The sequence below is a fragment of the Macaca mulatta genome, chromosome 4 (genome assembly GCF_049350105.2).
Source record: "Macaca mulatta isolate MMU2019108-1 chromosome 4, T2T-MMU8v2.0, whole genome shotgun sequence".
In the NCBI taxonomy this organism is placed as follows: domain Eukaryota; kingdom Metazoa; phylum Chordata; class Mammalia; order Primates; family Cercopithecidae; genus Macaca; species Macaca mulatta.
In genome coordinates, this window is record NC_133409.1 from 34,857,432 (window position 1) to 34,870,643 (window position 13,212).

Here is a 13,212-nt window from a genome sequence, read left to right on the forward strand (position 1 = left end):
GTTACTCAAGAGGCTGAGGCAGGAAGATTGCATGAGCCCAGGAGTTGAAGGCTGCAGTGAGCTTTGATTATACTACTGCACTCCAATCTGGGTGAATAAGTGAGATCCTGTTTCAGAATAAATAAGTAAACATTTGGAGAAATCCTGAAATAAATAAATCTGTTTTACTTAAACCCAGGATTCCACAAATAGACATGGAACACACTTTGAGAAACACTGCATGTTATGAGTTTGCAACGTTTTGCTTATGAAGTATTTTACTAGAGTTGTTCTGTACTCCATTAGCTTCTTTTTTTTCTTTTTATACTGAATATATTTAACCTTGAATATAAGTTTGAACAAAAAATAAAATTTAGCTCTGACACAATGTATGTAGTATTATAGAAATTCTGAGGCAAATTAATTCAACTGTTCTGTTAAAAATTATCCAGATCTGGATAGATAAAGTTGTCTTTGAACAAATAGTATGCTAAAGTCTGGCCTCCACATATCATTGAAATTAAGCCGGATCCTGCAAGTAAATGAAAGGGAAGTTTTGGTTAACTGTCAATAATGAATAATTCATTAGTGACATTATGAATAAGAACAATTGTCATGACTAAAATAATGTTTCTGAAACTGACATAGCATTTGAAACAGAATAGTTTATAGATTCAGCTAAAAGAGGTAGGTATGTAGTCTGAGGATGGTAAATTGTTGCAATTTAAAACTTCCTTCAGGGAATAGGTGCATGGTTCTGTCAAATGATATTAAGAAGTTCTTAAAACTCAGAAATCAAAGGCAATGGAGTCAAAGCACGTGCCAAAGAATTCACGATTCTCAATTCTTTTAACTCTTCAATCTGCCTTTTGTTTGTGTTGTGGTTGTTTAGAATATATATTTTTTCTAAAGTGCTTTCCCTCTAATTATAAAAGGAAAGCATGTCCACTAACTTGGGAAATATTTCAAGTATAGAAAATATATTTTAAAAAGCAGAATCTCACCTCCCTGAGATTCTCAACTGTTTGGTTTTATGAAAATGTCTTTAGTTCTGATTTCATTGGCCCAGTGATTCTTGTTTGTTTTAAAATATTGATCTGGCCTTACACAATTTTCACAAATCTGCTGTTCTCTGTGTGGCAGTAATAGTATAACTCCCATAAAAGGTAAAGTTTCCTGAGTTAAGAACTCTGACAGGACTGTACGACTTCCTTGCACAAAGACACATGTCCAGAGTGAGACCATGAGATAGAATTTCCCAAATGTGTAGCCACTGTTCTCTTACATTTAAATTTTTCACTCAAAGAAGAAAAAAAAAAAAAAAAAGGCTAACTCAAATGTTACACTGCAACTTTTTTTTTTTTTTTTTTTTTAAAGATGGAGTCTTGCTCTGTTGCCCAGGCTGGAGTGCAGTGGCGTGATCTTTGCTCACTGCAACCTCCGCCTCCCGGGTTCAAGTGTTTCTCCTGCCTCAGCCCCCGAGTGGCTAGGATTACAGGTGTGTGCCACCATGCCTGACTAATTTTTATATTTTTAGTAGAGATCGATTTCTCCATGTTGCCCAGGCAGTTCTTGAACTCCTGACCTCAAGTGATCCACCTGCCTAGGCCTCCTAAAGTGCTGGGATTACAGGCGAGAGCCACAATGCCCAGCTGCAGCAACTGTTTTCTGAGTAATCCAACCATGATTATTGAAGAAAAATAGTCATCCAACTCTTTTAGCAAATTGAATTGGCCATTCCATTACACCTAACTTGACTCTTCTTGGCATCAAGGTGGCATATACCATGTAACTGAGCTGGCTAAAGCACGGTAAATTCTGTGGTATTAAAAATAAAACCCAAAAGTTATAAGTTCTTGTTTTTGGAGAGAAAAAGTCATTTCACTTATGCTTACAGAATTTCTTACCAAACCTTTTCTGATTTATTAAAAATTTACATCTTTGAAAAACATACAAAATAAAACCTCAGTACTTTCTACATGTGTTTTCTGTACATACTAAATAATACTGGAGGAAATTACACATCTAAGACTTAACAGACATGCAAGGTAAGTGGAGAATAAACTCTAGTGAAGGAGCCAATAAATGACATAAATAATACGAGTACTCTAAACAGATAATGTGACTAGATGTTGTGATCATTGCGGTCAATACCTGGCTTAAGCGAAACAAAAAGCTTTAGGAAAGTTCATTTTCACCTGGTTAATTTCCTTACTAGGTATGTGGTTGATGAATTCAGTTCAATTTGTGAGAAAAAAAATGTAATTTCTTCTTGTACTGCTACCATAAAGACAGTGATGTCATACATGAAGAAAAGTGAAGGTGTCACAAATATATCCAGTGTGTTATTCTCTGTAATTTTTGAATGATAAAGTTTTTGAATTTTTTTGGTTTAATTACATGACCCACATAAAAATATTTCCCCCATCTTTATATATAAATATATATTTATATTATATAACTATTATGTAATATGCATATATTTATAATGCTAAATATATAACACACACACACACACACATATATATACACACATATTGCTTACAAAAGGCAATTGTCTATATTCTTTTGGGACCCTCCCATGGTGAAGATTGAACAGCTTTCCTTGATAGTCTACTGGAGTGTGTTCTTTGTCAGGACCCCAAATACACATTACAAATTTGTATAAGATACAACTATATAATATATAATATATGTAATATATAATATACAAATTATATCATTACATGCCAAGAAAATCTCTGCTCCTTAATTTTATCTCATTTAATTCTCTCCATACTTACACAGCAAATATTTATTAATGCTCTACTATATGCCAGGCACGGCCCTGAGGACTGAATATTTTATTATGGACATTTTAGCTCTTAAGAGATTTTTTTTAACACTTAAAAATGAAAATTAAGCCATTCCATAATTTTCCTTTCAAAGGTTAAGCAGCGTTTGCTATTTTCCAGTTGAGTATAGAAACAACTCCTTTGACCATTTGTATGTTCTTTCCCAAGGCATATCTTGTATGCTTGCCTCTGTGTGCTTTGAAAGCAATAGTCACAGAACTAGAAAGCAACAGGGAAGTCCTACTATGGCTTGTGATACTAACTGATCAATCCATCTTCTTTTCAGTTTCTTTTGACTCTTCACATTGTCTAAATGGTGTTCTCAATTTCTGTAAGCTCTGCTCTTAACCCTGTGCATTCTTTATCTTAGAGTGTGTACCCACTACAGAGGCAGCAACCATCACATCCGTGCAGTAGTAGCTTCAGGATTCTATGTAGAAGTGTCTCTGGGTGGCCATCTATGTTGAGGGAAAGGCTAGTTAGATGACACACCTTAGTGACTCTGAAAATGCTCCTAAATGATCCAATTCTATAAGCTTCGGTTTTTACATTTGCTAAATTGGCATATAATACTTATCTCACAGGACTGTAATAAAGGTTAATGAGATAAATGCAATGTCCCTGGCTTATAGTATGCATATCAATGAATGGTAAGTACTATTAATACTGTGTAGGCCATTAAAATTGAGTGGCAATTCCAGAGCATGTTTGGGTATGCATGCTGTTGTCAGAACAGATTGAAGATATTATACAAGATTATTGCCAAATCAATAAGAGTGATTAAAAAAAGATTTTATGACCTTTATATTTGAAAGCCAGATGCAACAGATTTAGAACTAAATGATTTTCATATTTGACAAATATTGAAATCTGTTAAGAAGCATAGAAGCATCCGACTTTGCTTTACATTTACTTTTATTTACTTTTTTATTTTTTAGAGATGGGGTCTCACTCTGTTGCCCAGGCTGGGGTGCAGTGGTGTCATCATAGCTCACTGTAGCCTCAAACTCCTGGGCTCAAGAGATCCTCCCACCTCAGCCTCCCAGGTAGCTCGGATTACTGGCATGAGCCACCATGCCAGGACTGTGTAGCAGTTTATTAACACAAGTAACTGTTAATATTGTAATGTTCTGTTTCTCTCCTAAATTTCTAATTACTGTTACATACTATGATTAAGGAAGAAAATAAGTAAAAGCGTGTGTAATCTCGTCTCCTGTATGTTCACTGTTTTGTATCTTGATTTTCCTATTTCATAAAATAGAATTCTATGGAAAACATAATCCAATTTAGATTGGATTTCTTAAAAGTCAGACTGAGCTAAATGTGGTTGGCTACTTCAATTCTAGAAAATGATTTTAAAAAACAACAGGGGAGATTAAAGTTAAACACCTTGAAGAACTTCTCAATTGTTAAGAACTTGAAAATACTATAAAGACATAAAATTTATTGACTTTGTTTCAACTTATGCGTTGCATAAGGGAATAAAAAGACTCAGAACAATGTCTATGCTATTGCTGCTCCAACTATGGTCTCTGGACTAGCAGTGCCAGCATAACCTGGGCCCTACCCAGACTCACTACCTTTTTGCAAGATCTTTAGGTGATTTGCATGCATTATGTACATTACAAATTGAGAAATTCTGCTCTGAGATATACTTCTAGGCTCTTTGTATTAATATGGGAAAAAAAGAGTGGAGGCTAATTTATCTTTGTATATTCTTATGTTCCTAGTTGTTTACCTGGAAGCTCTTTTCATACTTTGCTAGTTTCAATACACACTCATTTTTGTTGTGGTTTCCACTTCCTTCATCATAATTTTGTCTTCACCGAAGTATAGCTTGAGTCTTGACTATTTCACTTGAATTCTTCTACAGAGGGCAGTTCCCTCTAGCGATCTATAAATCAGGTTTCAACCTCTTTGTCCTACTAAAAATTCAACCTTTTGAGGATCCATAAATGTTATGAGAGGGCTTATTTAGATAAGTTGTGTACAATAAGAAGTTAGAGAAAACTGTGTCTTGGAACATAGGAATAAATAAAATATAGTCCCATAATAAGCTGTGAGAGCATGAAGCTTTGTGAATAGATGAGGAAATGTCAGAGAAGGAAAGAAGAGGAACTGTATTGTTTGGCATCCGTTCTTTCATGTACCTGTAACTCATACTGTTTCTGAGTCTACCCAGTCTGCCTGTTTTTACAGTAGAATGTTTGATGCACCCATGAGCATATAATCAAGTGTGTATGTAGATTCCATTACAAGTGCAAAAATGGTCCCTAAAACACTTTTTAAAGAAAGTTATATCTATCTGCTCAAGTTTTGCTCCTCGTGGAAACGCAGTCCCTATTTCCTACTATAAAGGAAAAATGAGAGGAGAAGAAAGGGAGAAAAAACTGGTGCAGATCAGTCTTGGAGGCAAGCTAAGAAAATCCATGGCTTATTGAAGACTGTGCCAGAATATAGTCTTTACTGACTTTCACTCCAGCTCCTTCATTATTGACATCAACATCTGTTATTCCTCTGTAAATTCAAATTGTACCAGAAGCAGAAGTAGAGTATGCTATACTTTTTTTCCTTTTTCTTTTCTTCTCTTTTTTTTTTTTTTTTTTTTTTGAGACACAGTCTGCTCTGCCTCTCCTAGGCTGAAGTGCAGGGGTGCAATCTCAACTCTATGCAACCGCTACCTCCCAGGTTCAAGCGATTCTCCTGCCTCAGCCTCCTGAGGAGCTGGGATTACAGGTGCCCACCACCACGCCATGGCTAATTTTTGTATTTTTAGTAGAGACGGAGTTTCACCATGTTGACCAGGCTTGTCTCAAACTCCTGACCTCAAGTGATCTGCCTGCCTTGGCCTCCCAAAGTGCTGGGATTACAGGCATGAGCCACCGCACTCGGCCACTATACGTCTTATATGTCTATTTACCGGATGTATTTTTGTTTCTAAATACATGTTAAGATTGCACCTTCTCTCCCATGGATGGTATCTGGGTTGGCCTGAGAGTATATTTGGGCCAAAAGAGACAATCAGTGGAGTCCATCTTCAGTAAAACTGTGTTTTTTTAAAAATTATCTTAGATATTATTATTATCTTAGAAAGGTAATGATTATAAAATCTATGAGAAAATAAAATATATTTCCACAGTTGTTCTATTTAACGTTGTTTCTGTGCATTAAAGAATCTAAACAAACAATTTCATTATACCTAAAGCAGCCCACCAATGTGATGTCAAGGGGAATTCCAACATAACTGCAATAGAAAAAAAATGTTTAATTTCAAAACATGCATTTTTATCTTTTACTCAAGACGAAATAATCCTGTTTGGTCAAAATATGTCCACCCAACAAGAAAAGGTTTATCCATGTTCACGAAATCAGGTAGCCCCCAGTTGTACTTCAGTCCTGGTCTAAAAGGTCACTTGTTAAGTCAAACCTTTACAACTCTTCTCCTAGAAATAATACTATGAATTGTGAGGTTCTCAGGTTAGCTCCCAAAGTTGATTTTAAGTGATCATCCTAAGGCCATCCTGAATCCTCAATGCCTAGTTCCCTCAGGAATTCCAAACCACTTCATGCTGAAGTAAGTCACTTCTGTCCAGTAGTCATTTGTTAACATTTTCTAAGTGCCACGTGTTAGATGATTAACTCATAACTTTTCTAGGTCCAGAACCTATAGCTCATCTCAACCCTGAGGATTGAACCACCTATACTCCAAGTCCTTTTACAAATATTGGTGGTTGTCTTGCAGAAAAAATTAAGCCCCAAAGTAAAGTAGAGCACTTCAGAAGTAGAGTGATGGGGGCAGGGCCTTCAGTGATTCTTTGAGTTACTGAGGGAGGGCTTGTGTCTGTGGAAACTGATACTAGGCCATGAATATACTGGCATTCTTTAATAGCAGTGAAGCTGGGAAGTTGTAATTCATTTGGAAATTGTGTGTTCTTCAGTTGGAGACAGATTGTACTGTTTTTGTTTGTTTGTTTGTTTTTTGTTTTTTGAGACAGAGTCTCACTCTGTCACCCAGGCTGGAGTGCAATGGTGCAGTCTCAGCTCACTGCAACCTCTGCCTCCTGGGTTCAAGGGATTCTCCCTGCCTCAGCCTCCCAAGTAGCTGGGATTACAGGTGCCCGCCACCATGCCTGGCTAATTTTTGTATTTTTAGTAGAGATGGGGTTTCACCATGTTGATCAGGCTGGTCTTGAACTCCTGACCTCAGGTGATCTGTCCACCTCAGCCTCCCAAAGTGCTGGGATTACCGGCGTGAGCCACTGCACCTGGCAGAGACAGATTATACTATCAACAGATCAGGGCACTGAAAATATGACAGTGATTTAAGTTGGTCATAAGTAAGAATAAACTTTGAATTATAACCTGTGGTTGGTTATCACTCATATTTTGACTGATATGCTTTAAAAAATAAGGCAGTATAGTAAGGGAGAAAAAAATACAGTGGATGAGTAAATTTTGAGTGGATAGGCGAACAAATGGATGAAATAGTCATTTACTGAGTGAATATTATATACTAGACACATGTCAGACAATTTCTTATTATCTAATTGAAACCTCATCAGGTTTCCCACATTTTGTAGAGAAGGAAACTGATGTGAGAGATGTGACTTGGCCACAACTACCCACCTAGTAAAATGTAGGACTGGAATTTGTATATATTTTCTTCTGACTCCAAAAATCATAGGTAGAAATAAAAACCACTTAATCTAAGAACTGGTATTTGTTTTAAAATAACTGTTGCTGGACAGGTGTCCATGAATCCCAGTTCCCAGTCTTTGATCAGTTTCTGCCCTCATGGAAGGGTTTTGGAGGAAAAATATGTCCTACAGGGCAAACCTTGCCAAGTTGGTGATAAGTTGAATGTGAAAGGGAAAGATCTCTATTTCAGTTTAGTTCTGAATCAGGTTGGATCTTGAAACAGAAAAATGATGCAGGGAAAACCAGGGTAATACAAATGAAGTTTAGCTAATAATAGTATTATACCAATGTTAATTCATTAGTTTTGACAATTGTACTATGGTTATATGAAATGCTAACATTAGGGGAAGCTGGGTGAAGGGTACATGGGAACTCTCAGTTATATTTTTGTAACTTTTCTGTAACTCTAAAATTATTTCAAAATAAAACATTTTTTAAAGAGTTTTAAAAAACCTCCCTGAGAAGAGCGGTAGAAAAAAATGTGGCTGGAAAGAGGGAGGAAGACCTTTCATCTTCAGTTTTTATCATTTAGCTATCATACAAGAATATGCAGACAACAAAGTTCTACTCAGGAAGTGGTTTACGTCCAACATCTGTTTTAATACATTTTCCTTGTTTCTGTTATTTCATTTTGCTTACCAGTTGAAGTGATGACAACATGAAGAATAGTTACTGAAATAGCATAATCCCAAACCCATTCTTCCACAACCGGAACAAAAAGCAATCCACAAACAAAGTAGGTGACCTCTGTTGAAACTAAAAGAACTGCAAATACAAGGAAGAATATAATTATTGGGGACTAGAGCAACTAACATTCTGATATACAACTAGTAATAAGACCAGGAAAGCTTACTCTGAGAAGAAATTTTGGTAAGAATTTTTTAAATGTTCCATTTCCTAACAATCCTCATATTTGGATAAAATGATTAACGCATTTTATCTTTTAACAATTTTTAGATTTGTAGAAAACCACAATATATCATTTCTGTTTCACATTCTTTGTATTTAACATTTTAGAAAGTGAAATACAATAAAGAAGTGTTACAGTGTAACCAATATGTGCAAATCTGTAATTGGATTGCAAATCTCATTTTAAGATATATTAAAAACTAATGAAAAAATCCAGTTCTGAGTTTTGAGAAATGAAAAAAAAAAATTAAACCAAATGTAAGAGTTTATTGAACTATAACATTTGTTTGATACCAAGCACTGCCTAACTTGGAAATGAGTTCCTTTGTGTCTTTGTAATAAAATGGTTCGTTCAGATCGTCACTTGGGAAACATAACTGATAACCATGAATGAAAGAAAGTCTCATAGATGACAGGTATGGATGGAGACACTCTCCTAAATCCACTAGTTGTGACAGAGTGGTTTACCTGAACACGTATGAAGAGCTAGATATTTACACGTGAGAACCACAAATCTCTAAGAGCCCTGAACATGTGATGGGTCAATCTTTTGCCTCTTGTCTTTGATATGGATCTTTAAGACTATCATGGTTTCAAAAGAGAAATCCATCAAACTTTAAAGTGACAAATATATGTGATACACCACCAAGGTCCCTTTGTAAATGATACCACTTTCCATAAAAATTACCTTTCCTCTTAAAACACAGAAAATAAGTGATATGTTCATATAATTCAGGGATAAATAAATCTAGGCAAACTCTAATATTTTTCAAAGCAAAAAATAAAATAATCACCTTATGTCCTACTGTGTAGAAGTAATTTATTATCCAGCAAGCCAGCAATTGCAGTCGGTAAGGGAGGTACCAAGGAAGCAAGCCCCAGGTGCAATCTTTTTAAAGGCCTCACACATATTCCTCTTCAATTCTATTTAATTTAACTTAACTGGTTTCAAAAGTTAAATACAGAATTCATACTAACTTCTTTTCTATTGTACAGGAATTCCTTTGATCAGTGGAGATCAGTTCAGCATGTCCTGCCACCTAATATCCAAGAAAGAACTGTCCTGTTGTGTCATATTGACACCATCTCTTTCCATCACATTTCATTCCTCCCTCCCCCACTGGTTTACAGAATCACTACATTATTGTAGAGAAAGAGAGATGCCTCTTTTGTCAGCATTTAGAGATTTTATAGGTTAACTTGCAGCTGCTTGGAGACAGTGATTTTAGTCTTGCACAAGCTGTATTCATGTTTATTAATACAGAATACTTATGCTTTGTTCATGATAGGAAAGAAAGCATGACTTAAGGGAAGTAATACAAAATTTGAAGTCAAGATAACAGCATTCTAGTCTCGCTTTTACAGCTAAAGAGTCATAAGACCTTGTCTGGGCACGGTGGTTCACACCTGTAATTCCAGTACTTTGTGAGGCCGAGGTGGGAACATCACTTGAAGCTAGGAGTTCAAGGCCACCCTGGGAAACATAGCAAGACTCTGTCTCTAAAAGAAATTGAAAAAAACTTAGCCTGGCATAATAGTTTGCCCCATAGTCCTAGCTACTCAGGAGGCTGAGATGGGAGGATCTCTTGAGTGCAGGAGTTTGAGATTACAATAAGCTATGATCGTGCCACTGCACTGCACTCCAGACCAGGTGACAGAGTGAATCTCTGTCTCTTTTAAAAAAAAAAAAAAGAGTTATGGAGTCGGTTCCAAGATGGCCGAATAAGAACAGCTCTTGTCTGCAGCTCCCAGCGAGACTGACACAGAAGACAGGTGATTTCTGCATTTCCAACTAAAGAACCTGGTTCATTTCACTGGGACTGGTTGGACAGTGGCTGCAGCCCACAGAGGGTGAGCAGGGCAGGGCATCGCCTCACCTGGGAAGTGCAAGGGGTTGGGGGATTTCCCTCTCCTAGCTAAGGGAAGCCATGACAGACTGTATCTGGAGAAACAGTACACTCCTGACAAAATACTGTGCTATTCCCACAGTCTTAGCAACCAGCAGACCAGGAGATACCCTCCCCTGCCTAGCTTGGCAGATTCCACACCCACGGAGCCTTGCTCACTGCTAGTGCAGCAGTCTGAGATAGACCCGTGACACTGCATCTTGATGGGGGGAGGGGTGTCTGCCATTGCTGAGGCTTGAGTAGCTCACAGTGTAAACAAAGAGGCCTGGAAGCATGAACTGGTGGAGCCCACTGCAGCTCAGCAAGGCCTGCTGCCTCTGTAGATTCCACCTCTGTGGACAGGGCATAGTAGAACAAAAGGCAGCAGTCAGCTTCTGCAGACTTAAACGTCCCTGTCTGACAGTTCTGAAGAGAGCAGTGGTTCTCTCAGCATGGTGTTCAAGCTCCAAGAACAGACAGACTGCTCCTCAAATGGGTCCCTGACCGCCATGTAGCCTGACTGGGAAACACCTCCCAGTAGGGGCTGACAGACACCTCAAACAGGCAGGTGCCCCTCTGGGACAAAGCTTCCAGAGGAAGGATCAGGCAACAATATTTGCCATTCTGCAGCCTCCACTGGTGATACCCAGGCAAACAGGGTCTGGAGTGGACCTCCAGCAAACTCCAACAGACCTACAGCTGAGGGGTCTGACTGTTAGAGGAAAACTAACAAAGCGAAAAAAATAGCATATATATCAACAAAAGGAACATCCACACCAAAACCCCATCTGTAGGTCACCAACATCAAAGACCAAAGGTAGATAAAACCACAAAGATGGGGAGAAACCAGAACAGAAAAGCTGAAAATTTTAAAAAACAGAGTGCCTCTTCTCCTCCGAAGGATCACAGCTTCTTGCCAGAGAGGGAACAAAACTGGATGGAGAATGAGTTTGACGAGTTGACAGAAGTAGGCTTCAGAAGACTGGCAATAACAAACTTCTCCGAGCTAAAGGAGCATGTTCTAACCCATTGCAACGAAGCTAAAAACCTTGAAAAAAGGTTAGATGAATGGCTAACTAGAATAAACAGTGTAGAGATGATGTTAAATGACCTGAAGGAGCTGAAAAACATGGAATGAGAACTTTGTGATGCATGCACCAGCTTCAATAGCCGATTTGATCAAGAGGAAGAAAGGGTATCAGTGACTGAAGATCAATTAATGAAATAAAGCGAGAAGACAAGATTCGAGAAAAAAGACTGAAAAGAGATGAACAAAGCCTCCAAGAAATATGGGACTATATGAAAAGACCAGATATACGTTTGAAGGGTGTACCTGAAAGTGACGGGAGAATGGAACCAAGTTAGAAACCACACTCTTCAGGATATCATTCAGGAGAACTTCCCTAACCTAGCAAGGCAGACAAACATTCAAATTCAGAAAATACAGAGACACCACAAAGATAATCCTCAAGAAGAGCAATTCCAAGACACATAATTGTCAGATTCACCAAGGTTGAAATGAGGGAAAAAATGTTAAGGGCAGCCAGAGAGAAAGGTCAAGTTACCCACAAAGGGAAGCCCATCAGACTAACAGTGGATCTCTTGGCAGAAACCCTACAAACCAGAAGAGAGTGGGGGGCCACTATGTAACATTCTTAAAGAAAAGTGTTTTCAACCCAGAATTTCGTATCCAGCCAAACTAAGCTTCATAAGTTAAGGAGAATTAAAATCCTTTACAGACAAGCAAATGCTGAGAGATTTTGTCACCACCAGGCCTGCCTTACAAGAGCTCCTGAAGGAAGCACTAAACATGGAAAGGAATAACCGGTACCAGCCACCGCAAAAACATGCCAAATGGTAAAGACCATCGACGCTATGAAGAAACTGCATCAATTAATGGGCAAAATAACCAGCTAACATAATAATGACAGGATTAAATTCAAACATAACAATATTAACCTTAAATGTAAATGGGCTAAATGCCCCAATTAAAAGATACAGACTGGCAAATTGGATAAAGAGTCAAGACCCATTGGTATGCTGTATTCAGGAGACCATCTCACATGCAAAGATGCACATAGGCTGAAAATAAAGGGATGGAGGAAGACCTACCAAGCAAATGGAAAGCAAAAAAGAGCAGGGGTTACAATCTTAGTCTCTGATAAAATAGACTTTAAACCAACAAAGATCAAAAGAGACAAAGAAGACCACTACATAATGCTAAAGGGATCAATTCAACAAGAAATGCTAACTATCCTAAATATATATGCACCCAATACAGGAGCCCCCAGATTCATAAAGCAACTCCTCAGAGACCTACAAAGAGACTTAGACTCCCACACAATAATATTGGGAGACTTTAACACCCCACTGTCAGTATTAGACAGGTCAACAAGACAGAAGGTTAACAAGGATACCCAGGACTTGAACTCAGCTCTGCACTAAGTGGACCTAATAGACATCTATAGAATTCTATACCCCAAATCAACAGAATATACATTCTTCTCAGCACCACATTGCAGTTATTCTAAAATCGACCACATAATTGGTAGTAAAACACTCCTCAGCAAATGTAAAAGAACAGAAATCACAACAAACTGTCTCTCAGACCACAGTGCAATCAAATTGGCACTCAGGATTAAGAAACTCACTCAAAACTGCACCACTATGTGGAAACTGAACAACCTGGTCCTGAATGACTACTGGGTACATAACAAAATGAAGGCAGAAATAAAGATGTTCTTTGAAACCAATAAGAACAAAGACACAGCATATCAGAATCTCTGGGACACATTTAAAGCAGTATGTAGAGGGAAATTTATAGCACTAAATGCCCACAAGAGAAAGCAAGAAAGATGTAAAGTCGACACCCTAACATCACAATTAAAATAACTAAAGAAGCAAGA

At 37.8% G+C, this 13,212-nt stretch overlaps 1 protein-coding gene across 1 annotated transcript in view; it reads right to left on the reverse strand.

Moving 5' to 3' along the window:
* Positions 1 to 5,031: 5,031 nt before the first annotated feature.
* The window catches only part of TMEM244 (transmembrane protein 244), a 31,226-nt gene continuing 23,045 nt past the window's right edge, over positions 5,032 to 13,212 (reverse strand). The window contains exons 4-5 of the mRNA XM_078001067.1: positions 8,151 to 8,276; positions 5,032 to 6,057 (exon numbers count right to left, since the gene is read on the reverse strand). Coding sequence (XP_077857193.1) covers positions 5,990 to 6,057; positions 8,151 to 8,276 — 194 coding nt within the window. The 3' untranslated portion in view covers positions 5,032 to 5,989. The remainder of the gene's footprint in view (positions 6,058 to 8,150; positions 8,277 to 13,212) is intronic.